This window comes from Cordyceps javanica, chromosome 2, assembly GCF_051103115.1.
Source record: "Cordyceps javanica chromosome 2, complete sequence".
NCBI classification, from domain to species: domain Eukaryota; kingdom Fungi; phylum Ascomycota; class Sordariomycetes; order Hypocreales; family Cordycipitaceae; genus Cordyceps; species Cordyceps javanica.
In genome coordinates this window covers 884,647-910,468 of record NC_139296.1, presented here as the reverse complement: position 1 = coordinate 910,468, position 25,822 = coordinate 884,647, and the positions used below count along the sequence as shown (strand labels likewise).

Below are 25,822 nucleotides of genomic sequence, written 5' to 3'. Positions count from 1 at the left end.
CGAAATCATCCAAGACATTTCTATTTGGTAACATTTTCTAGAGCAAAGCCATGCTCTGGACTCGAACATGTCGCCGCCCCTCCCGGGCCCCTGGTTACTTGCGGGGGGGCCGAAAATGCTACGTAGGTTCAAGACTTCACACATGGTTCCCTTGCTGGTGAGATGTATTTTTTATAACTTTTTTTTTGATAGTTTGATAGTTTGATGCAGCTTGGGAAGGGGCGGCGTAATAGACCAATAGTGCAGCAAGAGACCGGTAGTGCCTTGGGGTCGGATAGCTGCAATTGGTAGTGCCGATGAATCACGTCATGATGGCGTTGAGACTGGATGGCAACCATTTCAAAATGGAAAAAGAAAGGCTGTTCGATGACACTGGCGGGGTTTATTAGCTAGGCAGCAGGCTGGGAGTAAGTAGGGGGGCACTGAGGGGTCCTAGTTTATTCGGGCTCTACGGAGGACTTAAGTGCCATGTGCTTAGCATTAAGTGTGAGTACGGCAAGCTGGTAACAAAGAGACAGTGTGACAGCCCATGATGGTCTGTTGTGGCCTCGGTTGCCAGGTTCTGGTTGGTTGTATGGGTTGCCCTGGTCGTGTAAACCCGGAGCCGACGAACGGATTGGGGAAGAGAGAGAGACGGACAGACAAAGAGAGAGTCAAAGAAGAGCGGGCGGAAACACGGAAGAGCGGAAAGACGAACAAGAGGTTCCTGCACGGCGCCCGGTGGCTGGCACGTGCTCGGAGTTTACTGAGTAGAGCGCCGTGCAGACTCGAGACTCATCAAGCAAGATAAGGGGATGGTCCGGATGGGGGCTCCAAAGGGCGTATGTAGCAGTAGAAGGGCAGGGCGGACCAAGGCATGCAAGGCTCGTGATTGGTAAAGATAAGATGATGCAGGCGGGTGGAATGAGCTTGATTGGTCGAGTTTTTGCATTTAAGCTCAGCTCCGCAGCCATGTTGCAGCGCCAGTCTGCCAGACTGCCACACTGCCAGGTTGTGTGGGAACTTGGAAGCATGCTGATGATGATTGCTAAGCAGCACCAGACGACGATTTGCACTCCCCCACTTGGTCTGGCCGTGGCGTTGGAGGCTCAACATGTCCAATCACCAAAGTTACCTTGGACCCCCCAAGTATTTTTATTTTATTTTTATTGTCTTTTGCTCTGGCTCTGCCGCTTCAGCCTCTCTGCCTGCCTGCCTGCCTGCCTGGATGCTTGTCCCTCCCCTGGCGCCTCCTTGCCACTGGGCGGCCATGGTGTCTCGGGACGTCGCGAAACCATGTAAAAAGGAAAGAAGAAAAAAAAAAGAGAAATAGACCAAGTTCAGAGCAAGACCAAAAAAAATGATGGTACTCAGTAATAAAATAATTATAAATATTAAGGCTGTTTTAATTGTCTCGCCCACAATACGGAGTACATACCCGCCAAGTACTCCATACTTACCAGACTCCCCACCACAGGACACCACAGGACACCTTTACTCAGTGCAGCCCCCTCAACCCCCCTACGTGCTGCTGTTTGCAGGTTCCTTGGTTGCTCGGCTTCGGTACTGAGTACGGAGCAGCAAGTACCCACTCGCTACCCATCTCTCACTGTGGCCCCCCCTCGGTAATGCTGTTTTGGTTGCTTTCAGCGCCCCCTCGCGCCTCACGGAGTCCCTATAAGTATTTTGCCAGAACCTATAAGTAACCTAAGTACCCAACTCTGAGTTCCCATGTACCAACGTACCGACCTAGGTACCTACACACCCTATCCCCTGCCGACTGGTACCTACGCATGCAGGCAAGTACTTACCTCGCTCTCCTGCTCCCATCAAGACGGTATCGGAGCCCCTCGGCGAGCGAAAAAAATCCGCAAAAGACTCATTCAATAACCTTGACCTGCCTCTCCACCACCATCCACCACCATTCCGCCCCGCGTTTGCCTTTTCCCTCTCCGCAAACAATCCACGAACGCTTCTCCTTCTTCTTCTTCATCATCTCTCTCCACCGACAACCGATACTGACGGCATCCGACGACATTGCTTTGACGGAAATAATCCTTTTCGATCTTTTTTTTAAAAGTCTCTTGATCCGTCTCTACACCAAAGAGGTTTGCGACCGACCTAAATTTATATTCTTTTTTTCGCTTCGTGTGCGCCCACCACATTGCGAAAAGGAACAACGTTTACGGACTGGAGAGACCACCGACTACGTGATTGACGCCTTGAATCGCCAAAAGTTCATCGAGAATCAATCGGGAAAAAAAACATTTACGGCCATCATCAGACTAGTCCTTGACAAAATCGCCAAAAATGTCCAATTACAACGGCCGACACGCCCCCAACGTGTCGCACTACCTCCGCGACCTCAACACCATCTCTCCTCAAGAGGGCTCCGTCGACGAAAACTTCAACATGGAGGGCGACCTGGCTCTCTTCACCAACACGGAATTCTTCGACTTTGAGACGGGCCAAAACACCGACTTCCAGGCCCAGCCCGTCAAGGAGGTTGCCCACTCTACACCCTCCTCCGACGATGTGAGCGCTGCTCCCTCCGTCATGGGTGACATGCCCAACTTGGACTTCATCCCCAGTACGTCTACTACTTCTTTTCCTCTTTCATCTTTTTATTTTCAACTTGTCCCCCTCCAACTTACTTTCCTGCCCCTTGTCCATTTGTACCCTACATTTGCGTTCCATGTTCGCCTTTTCAGCCTCGGTTAAGGTTTGTCTACTTGCCCACCCTCTGGGGGAGGGGGTACTGTCTCGCAACGACTGTTAGTGTGCCAGTCAATCAGAGAAATCCAAGGGTAGACAGACTCGCTGAACCGGTTCGCCATTCGACCCCTCTCCACCTTGCCTCTCCCGCATCAGCTTATACCTGGTCTGCCTGCATCTGTACCTCTGGCACAATATCCCCGCCTCCTTGCAAATTGCGACATGGCAGTTTGCAGCCTGCCCTTGTTGGGACTGCCAGCTGGCACATCCAGCCTCTCAGGAGCCGGAGCCTCTCTAGAGAGAGCCTCTCTGCAGCACCCCAAGTGGGGCCCGCCTGGGGAGCCTGGAGGCTTACAAATGGCGGGACCGATGGTGCAATATCTCGTGATGCCGGCGCCCCTCAGTCGATGCACCCAAATCTGTCCTGCGCCGCACGGCCTCGGGTCGCCAGCAACGCAGATCGAGGGACCTTTGATAAGGTTAGGTCGTCATCTTTGCTGTCGCCTTCCTTTTTATATCTCTTTCCCTCGGTCTGCCTGCCATCTATCCTCTTGCATAATCCCCCCTTGCCTCTATCCTACTCGTCTTTTCTTGGCTGCTCTTGTTCTTTTTCCTTGTTTCCTCGGGCTTCCCTTGTACTTGGTAGCTTCGGTGCTTCCATTGTACTCTGAGCTTCAGGATTTCTTTTCACTTTGCAGCTTCGGTGCTTGGCCCATACGGCAGCACAATGCTACGCGCCCCAGATTCCAGCAGTTGACTAACACGGCCCCTGCCAATTATAGACGAATTCGCCTATGAGTTCAACAACACATATGCGCCCCAGATGAACACCTTTGCCGAAGCCAACCACAACTTCCCGCCTCTGCAGCCCAACCATGGCGCCGCCCAGTTGCCTCACCAGAACCCCCAGTATCACGCCGCTGCCGCCCGCCCTGCCGAGGTCAAGCACAAGGCCGAGCCCATTGCTCCTCAGGCTCAGGCCATGCACTTTGAGGAGGCTTCGCGCGTCGCTGCCGAGGAGGACAAGCGTCGCCGCAACACCGCCGCCAGCGCCCGCTTCCGCATCAAGAAGAAGCAGCGTGAGCAGGCTCTCGAAAAGTCGGCCAAGGAGATGCAGTCCAAGGTGACGGATCTCGAGAACAAGGTCGCTCAGCTCGAGACCGAGAACAAGTGGCTCAAGAACCTGCTCGTCGAGAAGAACGAGGGCAACGAGGACATTGCCGCTCTCTGGAAGGAGTTTACCAAGCAGGCTGGCACCAAGCTCAACAAGTCCGCCGGGTCGAGCACTACCGCCGCCGCCGCCATCAAGGACGAGCGGTAGCTTTGCAAACTTGCATAGCTGCTTGCATATTCCTGCATGAATGTGCAAGCATGCCAAGTCCATTGGACCAAGGCTGCAGAACAAAAAAGTTGGAATGCTTTGAACCTTGACTACAAGGAAGAAAGCTGGCGTTTTCATGTTGGTAGTCATTGATTGTGTGGCTGGGCTTCTCACTCTCGGTGGATACTGTCCCCTTTCGCAATCTTACCAATCTCTTTTGTTTATTCCGTCTTTTTTTTTCTGTTACTTTTCTGTTTCTTTTTATATATGGGCAAGGGTTAGTGATTTTCTTTTTGATTGATTTTACTCTCGACGAAGCTTGAATCTCGTCGGCGCATGAGAATGACCAAGGGCGGCCATCAGGTATAGCATGGGAATGGGGAGCGGGACTGAGCAGCGGGCGGTCCCCCGGGCTCTATGTTTTTTTTATTTTGGACAAACTGTGGGACAATCATGATTATAAACTCTGGTTGGCAGTTGTGAGACACGTTTCTAGATGAACTATGCGTTAATGATTGACTATTCTTTTATCTTGTTAATTTTCGACTCATATGTACAGCGCTTCTCTGTTTCAACGAATCAAACTTCTATAGAGGTACTCGTCGTATCCGTACTCTTTTTCTCTGGCTTGGAAACCTTTTTCTTTTTTTTTCTGAATCCCAAGACTTGAAAAAGTGGCAAATGTGCTGAATAAATAATTTCTCAACGTACACTTAGTATGTAGCACAGTACATGATCACAAACGACATCTCTCTCTCTCTCCCACGGTAACGTCATGCACCCGCTCATTGCGACGGGCAGGCACTCTTCAACTTACACATATACATGCCCTCTCATGCATGCCTCGCGTATGGCCTCACGTATGCAACAAGTTGGATACATTTTGAGCCCCTTCAGTTACACGGTTCATTGCGCGCCACTCTCCCCCCTCCCCTCCTCCTCCGCCGCCTTGCTCTTCTTGAGAGCTTCCAGGCGCTGCTTGTTGCGCCTCCCCACCATGCGCACCGTTGTCTCGCGCTCTGCATCTGTCATCTCCTTCCAGTTGGATATGCGCGCGACGGTACCGTCGACGTTGACGACAAGCGGGCCCAGTTCGGAGAGCTTGACCGTGGAGCCGTCGCCGCTGACGTCGAGTGTAATGGGTGTGCCCTCGCCAGGTGCAGGCAGGCCCTGCTGCTTCTGTCGGTCCGTGGCGGGGGCCGTGGCGTCGTCCTTGGATGATGACGACGAGTATTGTGTGTTACCGGACATGGAGAAGGCGCGGTGAGAGGCCAAGGCGCGGCGGTAGAGGACGGGTGCTGGACGACACGAATGGTGACGCAACGAGTGCCCTGCGAGCGTTGCGAGCGCGGCGCGGCGCATTGAAAGGGTTATAATGCTCTATATTACGTTGCAGCTTGGGATTGACTGGAAATTGTGATGCGAGGCTTACGTTGTGTTGCTCGTGGATGTGATGTCAAGGGTAACTGAGGCTGTGACGAAGCAATTTTTTTTCCTGTAGCTTGGCGATTTTGGCGACGGGTGGGTTAGGTGTCTCGATGCTTCGGCAGCCAGGGTCCTGACAGGTGGAGGGACGACAGGGGAGACAACATCAGCGAACCCGTTTCCGAAGTAGGTGCATGCTAATGGATAAAGGCGCAGAGCTGAAAGATTTGGCACTTGGTGCAACGTCGTACTTGAGAGAATACGTTGCCCTTTTTGTTTTCCGACAGCTTTGTAAGACTACCGTGGGCCAACAATGCTGTCATTCATCCGATGCGATGTCGCCTGGTGAGACCTTTACTGTGGAGCAAGTCGGGGGACGGCCTGCACGATTTCTACAACAACATGGAAGCTGATGCGCCAGGCTCAAGGCCGTGCAACGGCGTGGTTTTTCTTTCTGAGGCATGACATCGTATGGCGACAGGCTCTGCTTTGTTTCTTTCGTACAAAGCCGCATCGGAGTGTTTGTGCTAAGATGAGAGGCCGCAGGTGAGAGACAACGTCTAAACAAAGGTCGGATGGAGCTCCCCATTTGGAGCTCTCGGTGTACTGTTTCTGTTTGCGAGGCGGTCTTGCCACGATTTATTTAATGCCTCAAGTAATAGAAGCGTGACCAATTTCCGGATTGGCCCAAGATAGCGTCAAGGGTACTGAGTATTGTTGTATAGTCTCAGCCGCTTTTACGAGACTGGGAAGAGTTTCGTCGTGTCCGGAGTTGCCGTGTATGCACCCCAGGCATGAGGGAGCGGCCCGTGGATGGGCGATCAGCACTTTTAGGCTGGCAGGCCAGGCGTAGCAGGGAGGACGAGGCCCAGTTCCGTCACCGAATCAACGGTATTTGTTCAGCGCCTGGACCAAGATGCGTTATTTTGCCGGCCAAATTGCGGCGTGCTGGTCACTTTGAAGTGGATTGCGCACCGGGAAGGCTTGTACATACTTTGCGCGTGTTTTGTAAGTTGACTTCTGATTGATTGGTGCGATGCGGTGTCCTCGGTGCTCAATGCTCGCCCCCATTTGTTTGGCCCTCTTGGTGCGCCCCTCTCTCGTCTTGAAATGGTTTTGATGGATCCTCACTGTCCAACGCGGACATCAGCGCTGGTCGGCGTGCCGAATTCCCGATGCTTTGTTTGGATTGCGTATGCGGTTGACTGGGCTGGATCGCCAGTGTGTGCATGTGAATTGGAGGTGAGAGAGCCAGAAGGGAGGACTGATGATCAAGGTAGGTACCTAGTTAAGTAAGTAGATAGGTAGGCTGCCGTGAAGACGAGAACAAGGCATGGCGGAGACGAGGGGCATCACTGGTCAGATGGTTGGCAGCTGACGTTTTTGGTTCTGAGGCCTCGCAGTTGGCAGTTGGCAGCTGGCAGCCACTCTGTCGACCCAAAATAAAATAAAATAAAAACGAGCAAATAAAACCAAAATACAACTAAATAAAACAGACCGCCCTCCCCAGACTGGCATCCTCAATTGGACCCTCATCAGCGCGCTTCTTTTTTTTCTCTCATTTCTTTCATGACTCGATTCCCCTCCTCTTCCTCACACTGCTCCCATCCTCGCATTTCTTCTGATTTCTCTCCTCAACTGCTCTCCTTCTTCGTCATTGTGCATCCCTGACGCCATCGCAATTCCTGCTTATTTCTCTCTCACCACAGTGCCCTTCAACACTGACGTCGCATCATCCAACACCTCACTCATACACGCGCAACCAAATCAATCATGTTTAGCGGCCGCAAGTTCTCTTTTAACCGCCACACTGGCGCTCCCAAGCCCATGGCCAGACGCTTTTCTAATGCTGAGCCCGGATCCAACGGTGGGTTGCTTTTTTCTTTCTTTTTTCCTTTTTTTTGCTTTGTCCGTCTTGCAAGCGGCCTGTTCCTAGAGGGCGACGTTGCTGTCCGGCTTCCCCGCGGTCTATTGCCTTCAACAAGCTACCTACCCTTACCCCGCCAAAGCTCCAGCCCAACCCAACAGTGCGCGGCAATCCGATACGAAACGAGCTATCACCGATAAACTTCCGATATATATCCTAATGCAGCAAAATTCTGCCGCAATCGAATACTAATCCTGTCACAAACAGAGGTTCAGTCCAAAGTTCACCGGCAATTCCGTAATGCCCACGAAGGCCACATGCCCCACGCTGGCCTCGACGCCAGTCGCGCCTCGACCGGTGTCGTCTGGTGTACCGAGCGCGCCTGCGAATATGGCTTCACCGAACACCCCGAAGAATGGGCCAATCTTGGTCAAGGTGCCCCCGAAGTCGAAGACGATATTGCTGGCTGCTTCCCTCGTCCTAACACCATCGACATTTCCATGGCGGCCCGCGAGTACGGCCCCACTGCCGGCATCAAGCCACTCCGCGAGGCTGTTGCCAACCTTTACAACGAGGCTCACCGCAAGGGCAAGGAAAGCCAGTACACCTGGGAGAATGTTGCCATTGTCCCCGGTGGCCGCGCCGGTCTGATCCGCATCGCCGCCGTCCTTGGCACCTCGTACCTGTCCTTTTTCCTGCCCGACTACACGGCTTATAATGAAATGCTGAGCCTGTTCAAGAACGTACGCCGCCCAGTGTCGCGCTGCACTTGACCACGAACAGCCGTGCTGACAAGTTTAGTTTGCTGCCATTCCCGTCCCCCTCTCCGAGGAGGATGGCTACCATATCCACCCCGACAAGATTGCAGAGGAAATCTCTCGTGGTACCTCTGTCATTCTCACCTCCAACCCTCGAAATCCTACCGGTCGTGTTGTCGCCAACCCCGAGCTTGCCGAAATTCAGGACATCTGCCGTGGACGTGCCACTTTTATCAGCGACGAGTTTTACTCTGGCTACAACTACACCAGCAACTGCGACGGAACCACCATCTCTGCCGCCGAGAATGTCGAGGACGTCGACGAGGATGATGTCCTGATCATTGATGGCCTTACCAAGCGGTTCCGACTCCCAGGCTGGAGAATCGCATGGATCATTGGCCCCAAGGGTATGTATAGCCTCGCGACTTGCTAGAATATTGGCTAACAGAACGTAGAATACATTAGCGCGTTGGTTACCCCAACCTCTCTACCTGTCAAATGATGCTAACTCTTTCAAGTATCGGCTCTTGCGGCAGCTACCTTGATGGTGGTGCCAATCACGCCTTCCAGGAGGCTGCTGTGCAGTTCCTTGAACCCAAGCTTGTTCAGGAGGAAATGGTGCACCTACAGCGCCACTTCCGTGACAAGCGCGACTTTGTTGTCAAGCGCCTCCGCGAAATGGGCTTTGTCATCAAATACGTCCCCGACTCTACTTTTTACCTGTAAGCTCTTCACCAACACCAGCCGAAAACGCAGCCGTGTACTAACCGGCGCAGCTGGCTGAACCTGGAGGGTCTGCCCGAGGCCATCTCTGACGGCCTCAACTTCTTCCAGGCCTGCTTGGAAGAAAAGGTCATTGTCGTGCCCGGCATCTTCTTTGATCTAAACCCCTCACGTCGCCGTGACCTGTTTGACTCGCCCTGCCATCACTTTGTGCGATTCTCGTACGGTCCTAGAATGGATGTTCTTACAAAGGGCCTGGACAGCATCGAAAAAGTGGTCAACAAGTATGCCTTGTAGCCCTAAGTGTACCCCTAGCTTTCCGCAGCTAACAACAATTTGCAGGTTCAAGAAGCAGGCGTCGTCCTAGACCGTGTGGCAGGCAGTGCAGATGATGACTCGATAGCACCTCTGATCACGAGTGTATGGAACAAAGTAGTGCATATTTTGAGCATGAATAGCTCCTATTTTCTCGGTGATGTTCAGGTATATGAAGGCTGAAAATGAATTCTTTCGGCAATAGAAGCCTCATTGCCCACTACATATTACAGTTCGTGACCCACACCTCAACTGTAAAAACGCTGTCGATCTGCCGGACCCCGCGAGACGGTCAGCTGGCCGTCCTAGCAAGGCGGAAATAGGGCAGACTGAGAAACGTAGGATCCTGCAGGAACGCTACATGATACCAGGAGGGAAAGTCCTGAAACCCATGGTAGACGCAGTCGCAAGGCACAACGGAGATCTCTGACTACGAAGGGGGGTTGCAGACAGACAGAGCCTTGTTGGTGGCTGTGCAAGGGGGCGGGGGCCGGGGGCTGTGGCGCACACCTCTATCAGTACCAGTAGCCACCAATGCAGCGTCAAGCCTTCGGCAAACGGGCACCGAACAAAGGAAAGTAAAGCTAATCACCATCACATTGGTGCTTCATGTAGGAGATGCCGATATCAGTGTAGCTATGATGGCTGCTATGTGATGGCCTGCGTCGGGCGCGTAGAGAGAGGCTGTGAAAAAGGCGACCCAAAGTTACACACGCTGGGGGTAGAAAGGCTGTTTTGCCCAACTCACGACATATAAAGAAACTCTTCTTGCGTCTGTGCAATGTGATACTATTATCAAAAACAAACAGAGACACAAGAAAACGCCAGGACTTGACATTCTCCAGGCATCCTTTCCCTTATATATAAGACTCACTTCAACCCATCTCACCTAGGCATCCTTCACTCTCCCACTGCTGCCACCGTTACCACCAACACCACAATTCACCACCCATTATGCCTTTCAAAATGAGCTCTTTCTATCGGTCGGCACTGGGGAAAAGTAAGTAGAAAGATCCATAATCCGCCGCAGAATATCGCTGACCATCTTTCAAGAGGCCTCTGCTGAAAAGGGCGCACCCGGACAGGATGATGGTGCTGGTGCTGCATGCGACGACCCCCCGCCCGCTTACACGGCGGCTCCGGAACCCGGCCCCTCTAGCGGCGCCACAACACACGGCAGCGGCGGCGGCGACAACGACCCATTTGCGTTTCTTTGCAACTTTGACACGGTATTCCTGATTGACGACTCGGGTTCCATGGCCGAGCCGTCGTTCCCCGGGTCCCAGAAGTCGCGCTGGACCGAGGTCGCCGACGTGCTACGCGCCGTGGTGCCCATCTGCACGGCCCGCGACGCCGACGGCATCGACATCTACTTCCTCAACCACCAGAAGCCCGGGAGGGCGCTGCCGCCCTCGGCCCGCGCCCCCGGCGGCTACTACGGCATCCGCGACCCCGAGCAGGTGACGGCCCTCTTCCACGAGGTGGGCGGGCCGTGGGGCTGCACGCCGACCGGCGAGCGCCTCGATGCCATCCTCGGCAGCTACATGCGCGTCTTCGAGAGCCAGCGGGCGGCCGGCGGCCTCATCAAGCCCCTCAACGTCATCGTCATCACCGACGGCTGCCCGACGGACGACCCGACCGGCGTGCTCGCCCACGTCGCGCGCCGCCTCACCGACCTCGGCGCGCCCATGTCGCAGCTCGGCGTGCAGTTCTTCCAGGTCGGCTGCGACGCCCGCGCCCGCGAGGCGCTGCAGTCGCTCGACAATTGCCTGGCGGACCAGCCCGCCGCCGGGTACCGCGACATCGTCGACGCCTCGAGCTGGAGCCACACGCGGAAGCAGACCCTGACCGCGGATGACATTCTCAAGGTCGTCCTCGGCGCCGTGGTCAAGCGGCTGGACTGGACGCCCATGTCCGGCGCCTAAAAACCCCGCCAAGACGCGCTGAGCTGAATCAAGCGGCGGGCTGGCTGGTTTGGCTTTCGCTCAACCATGTCTGGGTCGCCATCCAGTTCATCGGGTTCGGTTGGCCGCTAGGGTCGTAGTGGCGTTGTTCTTTTCTGTATTATAGACTGGCCTAGATAGAGGGAAATTGCCTTGTTCATTGATAAAAAAATCTCAGCCTATATCTTATCTTGATCCTTTTGTGCGCGAATTCTTCCCTGACCAAATGTCTTTTTATACTCCATAGAAAATGTGGCTCATAATCTATTTCGCCGCGTTTTCGCTGTTTCATGATATAAAAGGTAAAGAAGATCTCGAAGCAACAGTCCCAATTCTCTCCCCAGTCAGCCCCCCAAAGAACATGTTGTCGCTTTTCGTAAAAATAGCTCCATAAACTTAATTCCACTCGCATTGCACTTTTGCATAACCACAAGCTCCTTTTTTTGTCATGTAAACCGGAGAGAGACTAATAGCATGAAGAATGAAGGAAAGAGGAAAACACAAATACGGAGAACACAAAAAAAAAAAGCAAAGAAACATGGAGCAGAAAAGACAAGAAACCTCCCCATAGCTGCCGCATCTGGTCTGACGTTTCAATGCATGCAAAAGACGTCAGCCAGAGACACCGAATGCGCCGAAATGTTGGTGCCTGTGTCGTTGCGGCACGTAATGACGGGCGTGGTGACGAGCGCCACGCGCCAGTGTTTGGCCTGCAGCTCAAAGGGATCCATGCGAGGCCAGATGGGCAGCATCGACTGGCTCGAGAAGCGGCTGCCAATCTCGGGGAAGCGAAAGTCGAACGTGAGGCGTGACGTGAGGATGCGCGACGACAGCTCCCACGCGTGCTCGGCCACCTGCGCCATGTCACGGTAGGCGTCGGCCGGGTTGGCCAGGCGGTTGAGCAGCGGCTGCAGGTTGGCGAGCAGCGTACCCGTCATCTCGTCCACCTTGGCCTTGTGGAAGGACGAGTCCTGCTCCCGGGCGAGGATCGCGTCGATGATGGCCGCCTGCCTGTCGAGCAAAGGTTGGCGGAAGGCGGACGGTTGGCCTAGACACACGGAAACAGACAAGCACAAATATCAGCCATATGAAGGGGGAAAAAAGGCAGAAGAAAAAGAATTGAAGGGAAAACATAAAATCAAGAGAACGCACCTAGCATTCTCTCCATATCTCGCTCCAGCTCCATGAGCGAATAGGTCGACTCATCGTCGGCGCCGCTCCACGCGGCAGGCGTCCACACGCGGTTGACAATGTAGTCAATCATGACGCGTGTGACGAGGCAGGCCTTGGAGTTCTCGTTGCGCAGGTGGTACTCGAGGTACGACGCGGCCTCGGCCGGCGACAGCGGGTGGTACGTTGCCAGCAGGATGGGCCAGAGTCCCGTCGAGCTCATCTTCATCGACGACGCGTGGTCCGGCTGGCTGGCGTGCCGCTCGACAAACGCCCGGATTACGGCGTAGAATTCCATGATGCCGTCGTGCCATGCCGCCATCGACCGCTCGTTCATGTGTACCAGGGGCGCGATGAACGGGGCCGGCGCTGGGGGAGGCGGCGGCGGCGGCGGCGGCGGCAGGGGAGGCGCAGGGATCAAGCTGCTGCTGCTACGACTCGCCATGTTAGTGCTGCTTCCGCCGAGGCTCACGCCGCCGCCAGTGTCAGAGCCAGCGGACGGCGGAGCTTCCTGGAGGCGACCGTAACGGCCGCGGGACGCGGCAGTCGGGGTACGAGGATAATAGTCGCGCGTGTTGCTGCTAGAGTTGGGCGCACCACTGGCATTGGCAGCGCCGTTGCTGAAAGAAGTAGACGCGTGGCGTCTGCCTCCGTTGCCGTGATCACCAGAGGACGGGTTCCAGGGATAGAACTCGGCGGCACTGGGGCTGAAGTGCGAGCTGTTCTGCGCCGTCGCCGGCACCACCGTCTTGCGGCCACTGGAGCCACCACGGCTGAAGGATGAGATGGCAAAGCTGCTGGTGCCGGCACCGCCCATAGAGGACGGTACGCCGCGCGAGGAGGTGGGTAGCGGCGGCGGCGGAGGATGCTGGTCCCACGCGGCAGAGGCCGAAGCGTGGTTGCTTCGACGCGGAGCAGCATATGGAGCCGTCGAAGGCGCACGAGGAGGCGCACCGGTCGCGCCGCGTAGGCTGCCGATGGGCAGCTGCGCCGCCGACGGTCGTGCGTGAAAGTCGGGCGAGGCCATGTCATGATCCAGCTCGGCGGGCCGGCCATAGTCCTGGCGCAGGTCGCCGGCGCTGTTGCCGCTGTTGGCTCGGTTGATGTTCTGGCGGAGGGAAATGAGCGCGCCTTGGGCAACGGGGAAGCCTTCCGCAGAGTCCCGAAGTGTCTCGATGGCGCGCGCGAGGGACTGCTCGTCCGGGTGCTTCATGACCCAAAGGGAGCGACGACCGTTGACTTGCTCCTCAAGGTGCTTGTTCGTCTCTTGTAGAGCCTGTGAATCTGTTCAGCAGGGCGATTTCTTTGACAGCGGAGAGCAAGGCTCAGCATCATACTGACTGACCTCGATCAGCTCGTTTTTGTCCTCGTGGCTCTGGGTAGTCTTGCTGCCAGTCGAGCTCTGCTCAACGTTCTGGCTACTCTGAGCCTTGCTGTATGTGTCACTCTTCAGCTGCGCTTCCAACTTTTGTATGGTATTACACTGGTCATCTATTCTGGCCTTGGCAATGTTTGCCTCAATGCTCATGCGCGCGACGGCCTTGTCCGTGTCTTCCTGATCGAGCGTCAGGTTCATGACAGCGTTGACGAGATCGCTCGTCTCGCGGCTGATGGTCTGTCCAACCTCTTGCAGCTGCACCACAATCTCAGAGGACTCGGCCGACGACACGCCTGGCATCCGGCGCAGCGACTGCTGGATCTTGACGAGGATTTGCTGCATCGCGCGCGACTTTTCGAATGCAGCCTACGGTCACGAGTCAGCGACCACGGTAATCTAGAGCAAAGGCGTATCTTGAGATTTATCTCACATGATTTTTGGACATTTGCTTTATCTTCTCAGAACGCGCCGGACCGGCGAGCGGCGTCGAGAAGTTCATGGAGAGCATGGTGCCGACGGATCCTTGTGTCGCAATGTCGTCGCCAACTTGCGAGGCCGGCCTTACCATGCCCCCGTCGACTCGGGATTCGTGTTCTGAGCCGATCGCGGTCGATCCAGTTATGCTCATAATGCCGCTACTCACCAAACGATGGGCAGATGGGGCAGTAACTTGAAGCGCGGTTGCTTTACACGGGCAAGGCGTAGCAAACACACGTTCTCATCTTCAGCGTGGTGGTATGTCCGTTCCGTAGATCACTGGCACAAATCGCAATATAAATGACAAGCTGTGAGGAGGGATATTGACCGAGAATGAAACGACGGTATGACTGAGCTGCACATGCCCCTCGTCATGAGAAGGCGAAAGCTGAGTGGCGCGAAAATGCGTGAATGAAGGAGCGGGAAGCGCCTTCATGTCATGGGAAGCGAAGCGAGTCATCTTCCGACAGTTTAGCATGCGAGGCCGAGTGAATGCAGCTGGTGCCAAGTGAGAGGGAACCACAGGAGAATGTGAACATCAAAACTGTCAAAAGAACGCGAGGGCAAACGGGTCTCGCACCTCTTCCCTACAACTGTTATTCTCAGACCGACCCGCTAACAAACGACACAAAGAGGCTGCCATCAATAGATGCAGTAGTGGTAAAGCGCAGAAAATGACTTTCCCGCGAACTTTGATATTAATTTTCGCTCACAGGCACGAGGGCATACAGAAGACACGGAAGCAAACGGGTTTAGAACAAATCTGCTACTGATAGATTATTTTATAGATACAAGGCAAGGAGCATCCAATTTCATAAAGACTTTTTACCAGGGAATGCCTATCGTGACTCCTGTCGGGTAGGAGCCTGATTTGGCTGTCCTAGGGCATATAAATCAGTACGGGAGACTAGGGCGAGGCAAGTGTAAAACCTGTTTGCTCGGGCTAATGATGCAAGAGCGGATTCTGAAGGTGGAACTGGTGGCTCTTAATCGCCCATGGTGCAAGCGATGTAGATGCCAGTCGTGAGACGCAAATAGCTTGGGCTCCGTTGGGACGAGTGTATGTTTAGCGCGCCTCTCGTTGTCGGATCCTATAGTGAAATAAGAATATCGCGGAGCTCAAGATTAGCATTTAGAAAGCCCGGGTGCGAGAGAACAAGCTGCTGTAGACTGCGTCTACAACAGGCGACGCGTCGATCATGCGTCCACCAAAGTATCTGCCGTTGAGGCCGCGAATAGCGTTCTCACCACCTTGAACCTTGTCGAATTTTAGGTAGATATCACCCTTGGTATTGGGGTCCACGGAAATGTGTACAACATGACCGTATTTCTCCTCGGCTTCCTGGCGCACATCGTCTTCGAGCTCCTTGACCCAGTCATCGCCTTCCTCCCTGTGGATCTTGTTAGAAATGTTCAGTGTTAGAGGGATTGTTACATCAACATACTCATCGGGATCGAACATGTTGTGGAGGACAACACAACGGCTGGCAGTGTTGACGTTCATGGGGAGTGGCTTCGTCTCGGTTCTAGGTTTCAACACCGGCCTCTCGTCAGAGCCCTTGTTCGACTCGTCGGTTCGGGCAAGTTTGCGCATCAACGCATCGCGACTATAGTTATTAAAATTGACACCGCCAACATCGGTGTCATCCAGGGCGCTAGCGCCGCCCGTCTTCTCACTATCTCGCGCGCCGGCTCGATCGAAGTTGGAATTCTGTCCTCCGCGACCACCGGATCCTGAAAAGGCGGAGCCCTGTTGGTTGGAGTTCTGGCCCGAAAATCTCTGTAACATGTTGGCAGTGCTCTCAGGGGTAAACTTATCGTTGCCGAGGCCAACTCGGATAGGACGGCCGGCCAAGTCAAAGCCATTCATCTTTTCCAAGGCTTCACGAGCCTGGCCCGCATCGCGGAACCTAGACAATTGTTAGAGACGAAGGGTGGGCCTAGTTAGGAGGAGAAACGTACTGAACAAAGCCGTAGCCGCGGCTGCGGTTGCTTTCATCCTTCTGAAGCTGAACGAATTCCAGTTCTCCGAATGGGTCGAAAACAGCCTGTAGATCTTGCTCGGTGACATTGAAGTGAATGTTTCCGACATATAGGCGATGGAACGGGACGTGGTTGGGGTGAGAGCCGCCAGATTCCGTAGTGCGGGCCTGACGATTCTTCTCTGCTTCCGTTACTTGAACGATGACAGGTATACCTAGTAGTTTCTGTCCAGTAAGCTGAAGGGCAGTGGCCACCGAGTCTTCGTCCTTGAACTCGACATAGCCGACGCTGGGATACATTAGTATTGTAGTTCTTTGAGTGATAGTGCTCGTCAGCTTACCCCTTTGATCGCCCACTAATGCGATCTTTAACGATCTGTGCTTCCGTGACAGGACCAACTTTTTCGAAGAACGCTTTCAACTCACGACTCCGCAGCCGAGCTGCAAGTTGTTGTACAAATACTGTTCTTCTGTCCCTTTCATCTTCATTGAGCGCAGGCGTAGCGTCTCGCTTGTCGCGCGGGTCATCATCGCGGCTTCGGTAATGGCGATCACGATCGCGACGATCTCTATCGCGATCATCCCGGCGGTTGTGACGGCGCGGCGAGCGGGAACGTGAACGGCCTCGGCCACTGCGGTAGTAGTCGCCGTCTCGGTTGCGTCGTGAACGGCGGTCATCATCACGGCTCCGGCTACGGCGCCGGCTTCGATGGCTGCCGGCGTCACTCCGCGGTGTGCCCTCATCGGGAGTTCCTCGTCGGCTTCTGTTCAGCGGGCTGGCATCGCGGCGATCTCTTCGGCGGCGATCGTGATCTCGGTCACGGTCGCGGTCTCGGTCTCGGTCACGGTCAGAATCTCTGCGGTCCGATCGCTCATTTCTGGAAGCATCCTCAGCAGATGGCCTGGCATGGGACTCCTCTGCGCTCTTTGCAGTGGCGTCGAGCAAGGCTTCAACGTCTAAGCTGGCCATTTTTTGAAATTTCGATACACCGCTAATAATTATTTCAGGCACTTATACAGTATCACGACCTCGGTAGACTCGAGACTGGTTCCAGCAATCAAAGTGCTGTTGGGGGGAGGTCGGGCAACAGAGGCGGCGAAATTTGGGTCGGGGAAAGGTCACGTGAACGCGTGCCAGCCTGTCGGCCGCCAAGAAGGGCAGGTAGGCAGCAACAAAGAAATCAGGCGGGGCAGCTGAGGAGCACAGAAAAGCAAGGCAAGTAAACGCATGAGCAAATTAAAGTGTATTAAAATAAGTTACAATTAATTAGTGTAATGAAGAAAAATCATTCATTCGCAATTTTTGACGCTCTTTCAATCATGTCGTAGGTTTTCAATCTGCCCAGCAGCTACACCTGTTACTCCGCTCGCTTCCTTGGCCTCCTCGCAAAGCATCCAAAGGTCATTTACTTGGTCTTGATGGGAGTCGTCAGCTCGGTCCCGAAAATGGTATCCCAGAACTTGCTGGTGACACCGAAACCGAGCTCGTAATCGAGAAAGTGGTGCGCGAGGTGGTATTTCTTGAGTTGCTTGTACCACAGAGGAAGGTTCTCATGGTGGAGGAAGTAGTGGGTGAGATCGTAGCAGATGTAGCCAAAAATTCCACCACAGTAAACAGCAACAGCAGCATACCAGTTGTATGAAAAGACAGTACGTGACAGGTGCCAGAAAGGGGTCGCAAGAACGACGAATAGGGTTGGTGGCATAACAAGTCGGTACTTGTCCATGGGCAGGTAGTGGTGAATGCCGTGGAGCAGGAAGTGGAGGGTGATGAAGACGCGGTTGTCGGGGAGCCAGCTTGGGTAGCGTTAGTAATATGCCGAGAAAGATGACTGAATGGATAGTACATACCCATCAAGATGGAAGAGGAAGCGGTGCATGCCGTACTCAATGAGAGTCCAGAGCATGACGCCAAATATCCAGTATGCAGCAACATACGGGACAGGGAGGCCCTCGGCTGCTTTGGTAAGTCCCCACGCAACACAAGGCAACCAAATCAATGGAACTGCCCACCATGGGGTCTTGCTAAAGGGTTCAAGGAAGTTTCCGAACAAAGGGGCCGACTCGCCACCCTTGTAGTGGCGCGGGCGATGAACCTGGTCGAGGTAGAAATCCTTGGTGAAGCCGCCATTCCACACTTGGAGAAGAAGGGGCTTGCTGAGATCCAAGAACTTGTGTTTCTTGTAATCAAGGCTGACGTCGGTGTCCCTGCTGAGATCCTCCTCGCAAGACATGCCGGTACGGGGATGGACGTATGGGGTGTTCTTCTCGATAGTGGCAGATCCATTGGTAGTGCCGTTGGGGACACTCTTTTCAGTAACGAAGCCAACAAGTGAATCATCCAAAACATCGTAGGCGGCCTCGGAGTGTTCATGGGATGTAGGGTCCTTTAAGATGTCGCCGATGTCCTTGCCCGCGTATTCAAGGACAAGGCTGCTCCCGCCTGGGTGGTCATCGGCGAAGTCGGTAACATCGTAAACTTTGCTGCCGATGGTAACATAGCATGAGTCGGCAGAGCTATGCGATTCAACTTCGGCGCGCGAAAAGGTGGGAAGAATTCTGGATGGCATCTTGCGGCGATCGGGTAATCGGGAATATTATCGGGAGGGCCGGGTACCTGCGAAGGATTCGCGACAGAGGTGGTAGTGCGCTCAAGCTGTCGCTGTTGGCCAGAAAAGGCTGTCTGAGCAGAACTATAGGGTTGAACTTGAATAACCAGTCATGCAAAGGAAAACGAAGCGATTTGCGCGTAGGCCAGAGATGTCGTGAAGAGGAAGGATTTTAGGATAGCGAGTGTTTGGTGCCAAAATTAAAGATGGGAATAAGTGGCCAGGGCCCCTTAACTAATCGCAGCCGGTGTTAGCGGATGCCGAAGAGTGCTGGTGGCGTTACTTGTTGTCCCTTTGGCGGCCACAGTCAGGCCAGTCGCGACTGACCTTGCCCCGCCTTTTAGGGGCAGGGGAATCCTTATAGCGCATTCCTTATTGGCCTGGCCCCCCTGGGAGGATGCTGTAGGATTTGACATGGGCGCATCTGCACCCTGTAACCTCATCATGGCTGGTTGGGTCGGGTGTTTGTGGTCCAAATCATCCCGACCTTCCGAGAGGCCTGCTTTGCAGAAAAAATGGACGCGTGGCTCGAAAACGGGGATTCTGAGGAGGGAAAAAAATCAGGCACATCAAACAAGCACACGGCTATTGAGTAGGTATGGCGGGAAGCGTAGGTTTCTCCATGTTCGTCATGTTCACCGCAGTAAGACACAGGCTCATGAGCACTACCAGTAGTTATCAAATAGGCGAAATTAGGATGTTGCAGCAAGCCCCCGTCTCTGCCTGATTTTTTCAAGTGTAGCTGTCTGCAATCCGTAAATGGTAACATCTTTCTTGTCTCGGCGAATACCTAAAGGCAACAGCTCATCTGCAGCCCTCACCTACATGCCACAGTGCTGCGCCATGGTGGCTGCCAACATACTAAGGTACCTAAAAGTAGGGAGTGGCGCAGGCTGGGCTAATAAAGCGCGTCCACCAGACGTTGGACGCAGGCAAACAGGTTGGCAGGTTGCCTCACCAGCCACATTTTGCATCTGACCTCTTCCAGCAAGCTTCTCTCAACCCCACCTACATACTTACCACCACTGTCACCTGCTTTGGTTGTCGTGCGAGATCTTCAACACAATACCTCTTTACGCCGTTTCGCTCAGGATACCATCTACTTTCATTTGAATTTTTGATACCTCTCCTCAAACGAGCTCTTAGCTCAAGCAACACAGCTCCGTTTATTCTGCAACCCCCACCATGTCGTCATTCGGGCTTTCGCGGGGTACATTCATCCTAGTGGTGGCCGTTGTCTGTCTGGCCTACTTGCCCGGCAAGGTCGCCGCATTCGGCGCAGGGAATATCCCTTCCATTGCTCAGGTTGGTCATCATTACCATATGATTAAAGTGCATTATCCTTACCGTAGCACAGGTTGAAGGCTTTAACTGGCGACATGGAGGTTGGTTTAGCCCCGCACTCGTGCCTCGCGACGTGACAATACGTTAGCTAACCTGACCAGATATTGAGGACATGCTCACAAGCCTTGCTTTCTTGCACGGCAAGAAATGGAGTTCCATGAACGTCAAACGCGTCTACTTTGGCAACTGGCTCCGTGATTACTCGCAGGCCGTCGATGTTGGCAGTCTCAAGGGCGTCAACGGCGCCACTATTCGCATTCTTGTATTGGTTCCCACCCTGTCGTTCGTATGATGGAGCTCTGACATTATAAATCAGGTGTGGGTTCTGTCTTTCATGGCTCATGGATACGCTACCGACGAATTCGAGGTCACCGAGGAGCGTCTTGGCTGCTACCGACCCGAAGAGCACATTGACAATCCTCTTGGCTATGCCGAAGGCGTCGATGCTCGCACGCTGGACCCACGCCTCAGAGGACCTGTACGCCCTGTCGAAACCGAGATCGATATGGAGACTGGCATGAAAAACTACATCAAGAACGAGAAAGGTGACTGGGCAACAAGCGCCGGCTATCTGCGATTCAGCATCGCTCGCTGCATTCACTTTGGTCGCATCTATACCAACGGCGACAAGGGCAAAGGGAAAGAAGAGAACCTTTGCGAAGCTCTCAGATGCCTTGGTCAGGCGTTGCATTGTCTGGAAGACTATAGTGCGCACAGTAATTACTGTGAGCTTGCTCTTCGAGAATTGGGTCACCACAATGTCTTCCCACACTGTGGCACCCAAGCCGAGATCAACGTTCGCGGCAAGAGAATCTATCCCATCGTTACTGGAACATTCGGTGGTGTCGATTTCCTTCACTCCGTCATTGGAGAGGCTAATGATCACTTCACCCAATCAGAGGTCGACGAGGTCGACGTTGCTCTGAAGAACGCTGAAGCTGCCAGAAATGGCGGGGGTGGCTCGAGTGATCGCGGTTTTCTCGGTGTCTCTGCGCCAACCGATTTCATCTCTTTGGTCTCAAAGCTCCCCGGCGAAGGAGATGGGTTTGCTGCCCAAGCTAGAGAGCTCCAGGCCATGTCTGAGGCGCAGGAACAGCAAAACCGATCCATGGACCGCGGTATGGATCGAGCTAGGGCCGAAGGAAACACCAACATCGTCCCGGGCATGAGCCCCGACTTTGATCCTGTCAAGACTGCTAGGCAAATTTACCCGATTCTTCAGTTCAGAGACAGAATTGTCAAGACCATCAGCCGAGGGATTGCCAAGATTCCTGGTCTTGAGAAGCTTCTTGAACACATTAGCGAAACTCTAACCGCTTTTGTGCTTGGACTGCTGGCCCCCTTTATCCGTCCCATCATCAACCAAGTATCCAAGGTGCTCAAAGACGGCTCCTCAGGCATCATTTCGGCCAGCTCCAAGTCTCAGCTGGAGCCATGGGACAATCCTCGTTGCTCGGATCCCACTCACTCAATGCTGTCGAAAGATCATTTTACTAATGTCCTCAACTCCTGTGCTGGCCGCGTCGCTGCAACCTGTCTGCAGTATGCAGTTCCGTAAGTTTCGTGCCACCTTCCCAAACTATATATGTTAACGATCTCAGTCGCATTCTTTTTGCTTGGGACAATATTGGCGTGCCTACCGACGAAGTTACCAACGATATTCTTCGCGCCTTACATCACCCTGCCCTTCGTGATGAAAACATTGAGATTCATCGAGACATGTTCAAAACTGTCCGAAAATGGGCCGATGAGCACCCTCGCCGTCATGAACTTGATCGTCTCTTGTCCTCGGATTCTGTCAAAACTGGCAAGAACCATATTCTGAATCAACAGGGCGGAAGTGGGAAGCGCGACATTCACTCTTGTGGAGGTGGTTTGGATGCGGCGCACGCCGGCCATGGCAAGGTTGCTGGCTCTCTCTGGTCTGAAATTCAGACGCGAGACTTGGCGTCGATTCAAGGAAGTGACGGAAATGCCAGTGAAAACTACATGTCGCACTCGCCTGCACCGCCGACAAGTCGTCCCCCTCCCTCAGACGGATACAACTACAGCCAGCCGACATCCGGGCCTTCAGGTGGATACAACCAGCCGCCTCCTAACCCTGGCCAGTACTACTCTGGATATAGCCAGGGGCCGCCCCCTCCTCAGCAAGGCGGTTATGGTGGCGGGCCTGGATATGGTAGCGCTCCTTCTCACGGTCCTCCCGGAGGTCAATGGGGTGGCCCGGCGCCGCCTGCTCCCCAGGGCTACGGTGGCCCTGGCTACGGTGGAGGTGGTTACGGACCTGGCCCGGGCGGCCCTCCCGGCCCCGGCTATGGCGGCCCCCCACAGCAACAACAGTACCCGCCGTACGGACAGCAGCCTCCTCCCGGCCAAGGTCCGCCTGGTTCGTGGAACCAGTACCCTGGCCAAGGACCTCGTTACTAGACGAGGTACCGCTCTTTCGTTCACTTTGAGATTTAGATTATGGGGCATGTAGCGCTGGCAAAACGCTCGGGGAGTGGTGAATGGAGTTTTTGGAGAGGGCAGAGCAACGCACTGATGCAGATCATCCTTACTAGGGGATACTGGTCCATCGAAAAGTTCAATTCTAGTAAAAAAGCTCGTATTTATGAGACAAGGAGATCTATATAAAATGCCTGGATTTCTAATGATGGTGATGCAAAAATGGTCCTGTGGAAAGAATTTGAGCCATGGTCGACGAATGCATTGTCGAACATGAGGGTGTTTGTTGTTGGTCTCACAACTGCGGAAACACCTCGAGCATGACCCTAACGCTCCGTTGTTATCTTTCTCCTCCAATAGCTCGCTCGCTACGCTTCCATTGGTTTCTGTTTCTTGTTTTGTCGTCTGTAGCGTGTGCACGTTTCTCTCACCGCTTCCCGCGCCGCGGATCCAGAGCTTCCTTGCGGCGAATGTCGCGGACCTCCTTTGTGCCGATGGGGCCGAGGCCGCCCTCGGAGCGGCGCTCCCAGCCGCCGAGGCGGACGACCTGGCAGGTGGCGTTGTCGCCGTCGTCGGAGACCTCGGTGGCGTAGTCGACGACGGCGCGAGCGCCCTGCTCGGGGGTCTTGGCCTCCTTGACGATGTCGACAATCTCCTGGTCGGAGAGGGTGCCGCAGACGCCGTCGGACATGAGGACGAGGAAGGCGTACTGGGCGGGGCCGAGCTCGACGCGGGTGACCTCGGGCTCGGCGGAGACGCCGATGCGCTTGCTCCGGATGTCGCCAAAGGCGCGGCTGTTGGCGAGGCCGGCAATGCGCTCCTCGCCGAAGCTGTCTCCTGAGACCATGGAGCCGGCAGGGGCGTAGCGGCGGAGCCGGCGGCTCTCGGTCGGGGTGCTGGGGTGGTGGTCCGAGGTGAGGGGCCGGGGTAGGCCGGTGGCGGTATCGCAGAGGAGGACGCGGCTGTCGCCGACGTGGGCGACGAGGAGGGTCGACTGGGCGGCCGGGTGCCAGAAGGGGGCCGGGGTCGGCGTGGAGATGAGGGCGACGGAGGCAGTCGAGCCGCCCTTGAAGCGGGTGGCGCCGCCGATGCCGTGGCCCGAGGGCGTGGCGTGGGGCGCGCCGAGGATCTCGTCGCTGTTGACGGGCGAGTCGGACACGCGCAGGTCGTCCGGGTCGGCCTTGCGCGCCTGCGCCGACACGAAGTCGAGGTCGGCGCGGAGGAAGGCGTAGGTGAGGGCCGACTCAAAGGACACGACCGAGTTGTGGGATGCGTCGTCGGACAGGTCAAAGTGCTCCGGGTTGAAGCGGCGAAAGTAGCCGCCGATGGTGTCGGCGTACTCGGCGACGAGGTCCCGCTCCAGCTGGACGGCTTTGGGGTAGTCGTGGAGCTTGGCCGGCACGGCGTCCTCGCTCTGCAGCGGCTGCCCGTGCTTGGGCGCGTGGCGCATCGAGGCCGTGTCGGGGTCCTCGACCTTGTCCTCGACCTCTTCCGGCTTCTTGAGGGGCACGGAGCGCAGCGCCTTTTCCTTGGTGAGAAGGCCGCCGCCGCCGTCTGCCTCGCGGCCGGGCTTTTGCTTGCGCAGGCTGCTCTCGAGGCCAAACGTGTTGGACACCTCCTCAATGTAGCCGTGCAGCTCGTCGCGGAGAAAGGTCGAGCACTGCGTCCCGCCGTGACCGTCAAACACGCCAAAGTAGAATATCTGGGGGTCGCCGGACTGGCTCTCGGCGGGCGTCGGCTCGCCAGGTTTTTGCTTGATGCTCATGGGCGCGCGTTTCGCAAAGGCGGGTATGTCGACGATGCCAGCCTGGTCGGTGTCTTCATTGTAGGGTCGGCTGCCACGCGAGCTTGCGGATCCAAAGTGGTGCTTGGCTCTCCGGAGCGGGATGCGCACCACGGTCAGGTCGCGGGCCGACAGGTTGGGGATGGCGACGGCGGGACCGGCGCCGGGGCTCGGTGTGTGAGGTGTGGAGGCGTCGCGGGGCAGTTTGTGGCCGCCTGCTATTCGTCTGGCGTCTGGATGCATGGAGGAGGAGGGCAGGTGGGTGACGAAGTAGGTGTGGAAGCCTCGTCGCTTCGCTTCGGGGTGTTGGGCGGCAGCCGCCTCGCTCGGTGCGGCTAGCGACGCTCGGCGGGAGGGGCGGCATGGCAGATTATGCTGTTGCAGTGAGGGGGGTGACATCCAGTGCGAGTGCTCGGCCGTCTCTGGATCTTTATCAGGCTTGGAATTTCCGGCGCGCAGCTCCGAAAAGGCTCGCGCAGCCCGCGGGCGAGCCACCAGGGCTGCCGCCGACGGTACCAGTCTGGCGCACTCGGCGCAAAGATAGGCGACCCTATTCGGGAAGCGGCACACGTTGTGCGCCATTGAGGCCATTTCCGTTTCTCCTGTTTGGTCGAATCCGGAGCGGAGGGTGAGTGCTGTTATCGCAGGGCTCCCACCAGCATGTCGAGTCGAATTGGCCGGCAGCAGCGAAAGCAGCTCAGCTCTGTTGTCTCACGACGTCAGTTGTTGAGGTGGCCTAGCGGGGCGCGGTGCCCAATTGTTGGCACTCACGGCTTCGACGAGGGGCAGGGACAACAGCGCGGAGGAGGTGCAGAGTCCCCGAGAGAGAAGACCAATTCTCACGAGATGCGAGCTTTTAAAGACAGGCACGGATGGCCGTTCTGGAGGTGAGGGGGCAGTGGAGCTTTAAACGGAAAGGCGGAGGGAAAGTTGACAGTCTGAACTGGAGACGCAAGATTAGATCTGTTGAGTTTGTTGGCCGGCGCAAAGCGTATTGATAGGCGGGCGTGGGGGGTTGTTTGGCGGCTCCACAGGCCGTAGTAAGCCTCAGCCTGCCTGTACTCAGTAAGTAGCGACGAACCCACGCGGGAAATGTACTGGTATACGAGGAAGAAAAGGACGACAAGGATGCAGAAAAATCTGTTTAATACAAGTCTACTATCAAGAATTGATTTCGACACCATTTTCCAAAAGATGAAAAGTAATGAGCCACGGTTGACACTGGCACTTTTCGTTCTCATCAACACCTACTTACTGCTACCTGCCTAGGTTAGTAGATAGCCCCGTCAGGGCAAAGCTGGCTGCTGTACGGAGTACTGTGGGCGCACCTGGCACTACCTACCTACCTAAGGCACCTACCTGTACTTTTAGAAGAGCCCCAGTGCTGGCCTCCGCTGTGCTCCAGCTCGGCCGAGCACACCATATTAGGCATCTACCTGCGTTTCTGCTGCCACGCCGCCGCCGCCAATCTTGGCTGCATTTGAACCTTGCTATCCGCCTCTCAACATATCAGGACTATCAGGGCTCTCTCGTCTAAGCTTCCGGTGCTGTGGTATTGGCGATTTCAAGTCCTATCCCCACAGCCATT

At 55.2% G+C, this 25,822-nt stretch overlaps 9 protein-coding genes across 9 annotated transcripts; 4 read left to right on the top strand and 5 right to left on the bottom strand.

The window, feature by feature from the left end:
* Window positions 1–2,289: 2,289 nt before the first annotated feature.
* On the top strand, window positions 2,290–4,015 carry V2A60_002781 (uncharacterized protein; the record flags this gene model as incomplete). The annotated part of the gene is made up of 2 exons (XM_083254127.1): window positions 2,290–2,569; window positions 3,477–4,015. 2 exons carry the CDS (start codon window positions 2,290–2,292, stop codon window positions 4,013–4,015), a joined length of 819 nt encoding a protein of 272 aa, XP_083110253.1.
* A 906-nt stretch (window positions 4,016–4,921) lies between these two features.
* On the bottom strand, window positions 4,922–5,377 carry V2A60_002780 (uncharacterized protein; the record flags this gene model as incomplete). Its single annotated transcript, XM_083254126.1, has 1 exon — window positions 4,922–5,377. The coding sequence occupies one exon, from the start codon at window positions 5,375–5,377 to the stop codon at window positions 4,922–4,924; it is 456 nt and encodes a 151-aa protein (XP_083110252.1).
* A 1,836-nt stretch (window positions 5,378–7,213) lies between these two features.
* On the top strand, window positions 7,214–9,155 carry V2A60_002779 (pyridoxal phosphate-dependent transferase; the record flags this gene model as incomplete). The annotated part of the gene is made up of 7 exons (XM_083254125.1): window positions 7,214–7,307; window positions 7,575–8,050; window positions 8,109–8,472; window positions 8,521–8,533; window positions 8,584–8,787; window positions 8,842–9,072; window positions 9,131–9,155. The coding sequence occupies 7 exons, from the start codon at window positions 7,214–7,216 to the stop codon at window positions 9,153–9,155; spliced, it is 1,407 nt and encodes a 468-aa protein (XP_083110251.1).
* A 914-nt stretch (window positions 9,156–10,069) lies between these two features.
* On the top strand, window positions 10,070–11,028 carry V2A60_002778 (uncharacterized protein; the record flags this gene model as incomplete). Its single annotated transcript, XM_083254124.1, has 2 exons — window positions 10,070–10,103; window positions 10,157–11,028. The coding sequence occupies 2 exons, from the start codon at window positions 10,070–10,072 to the stop codon at window positions 11,026–11,028; spliced, it is 906 nt and encodes a 301-aa protein (XP_083110250.1).
* Window positions 11,029–11,639: 611 nt separating this feature from the next.
* On the bottom strand, window positions 11,640–14,222 carry V2A60_002777 (uncharacterized protein; the record flags this gene model as incomplete). Its single annotated transcript, XM_083254123.1, has 4 exons — window positions 11,640–12,094; window positions 12,199–13,492; window positions 13,562–13,960; window positions 14,025–14,222. 4 exons carry the CDS (start codon window positions 14,220–14,222, stop codon window positions 11,640–11,642), a joined length of 2,346 nt encoding a protein of 781 aa, XP_083110249.1.
* Window positions 14,223–15,203: 981 nt separating this feature from the next.
* V2A60_002776 (uncharacterized protein) lies at window positions 15,204–17,023 on the bottom strand (the record flags this gene model as incomplete). The annotated part of the gene is made up of 4 exons (XM_083254122.1): window positions 15,204–15,462; window positions 15,517–15,981; window positions 16,034–16,342; window positions 16,395–17,023. 4 exons carry the CDS (start codon window positions 17,021–17,023, stop codon window positions 15,204–15,206), a joined length of 1,662 nt encoding a protein of 553 aa, XP_083110248.1.
* Window positions 17,024–17,459: 436 nt separating this feature from the next.
* Window positions 17,460–18,623, bottom strand: V2A60_002775 (fatty acid alpha-hydroxylase; the record flags this gene model as incomplete). Its single annotated transcript, XM_083254121.1, has 2 exons — window positions 17,460–17,850; window positions 17,905–18,623. 2 exons carry the CDS (start codon window positions 18,621–18,623, stop codon window positions 17,460–17,462), a joined length of 1,110 nt encoding a protein of 369 aa, XP_083110247.1.
* Window positions 18,624–19,847: 1,224 nt separating this feature from the next.
* V2A60_002774 (heterokaryon incompatibility Het-C) lies at window positions 19,848–22,433 on the top strand (the record flags this gene model as incomplete). The annotated part of the gene is made up of 5 exons (XM_083254120.1): window positions 19,848–19,967; window positions 20,020–20,047; window positions 20,108–20,268; window positions 20,323–21,560; window positions 21,608–22,433. The coding sequence occupies 5 exons, from the start codon at window positions 19,848–19,850 to the stop codon at window positions 22,431–22,433; spliced, it is 2,373 nt and encodes a 790-aa protein (XP_083110246.1).
* Window positions 22,434–22,878: 445 nt separating this feature from the next.
* Window positions 22,879–24,816, bottom strand: V2A60_002773 (type 2C protein phosphatase PTC6; the record flags this gene model as incomplete). The annotated part of the gene is made up of 1 exon (XM_083254119.1): window positions 22,879–24,816. One exon carries the CDS (start codon window positions 24,814–24,816, stop codon window positions 22,879–22,881), a length of 1,938 nt encoding a protein of 645 aa, XP_083110245.1.
* Window positions 24,817–25,822: the final 1,006 nt, after the last annotated feature.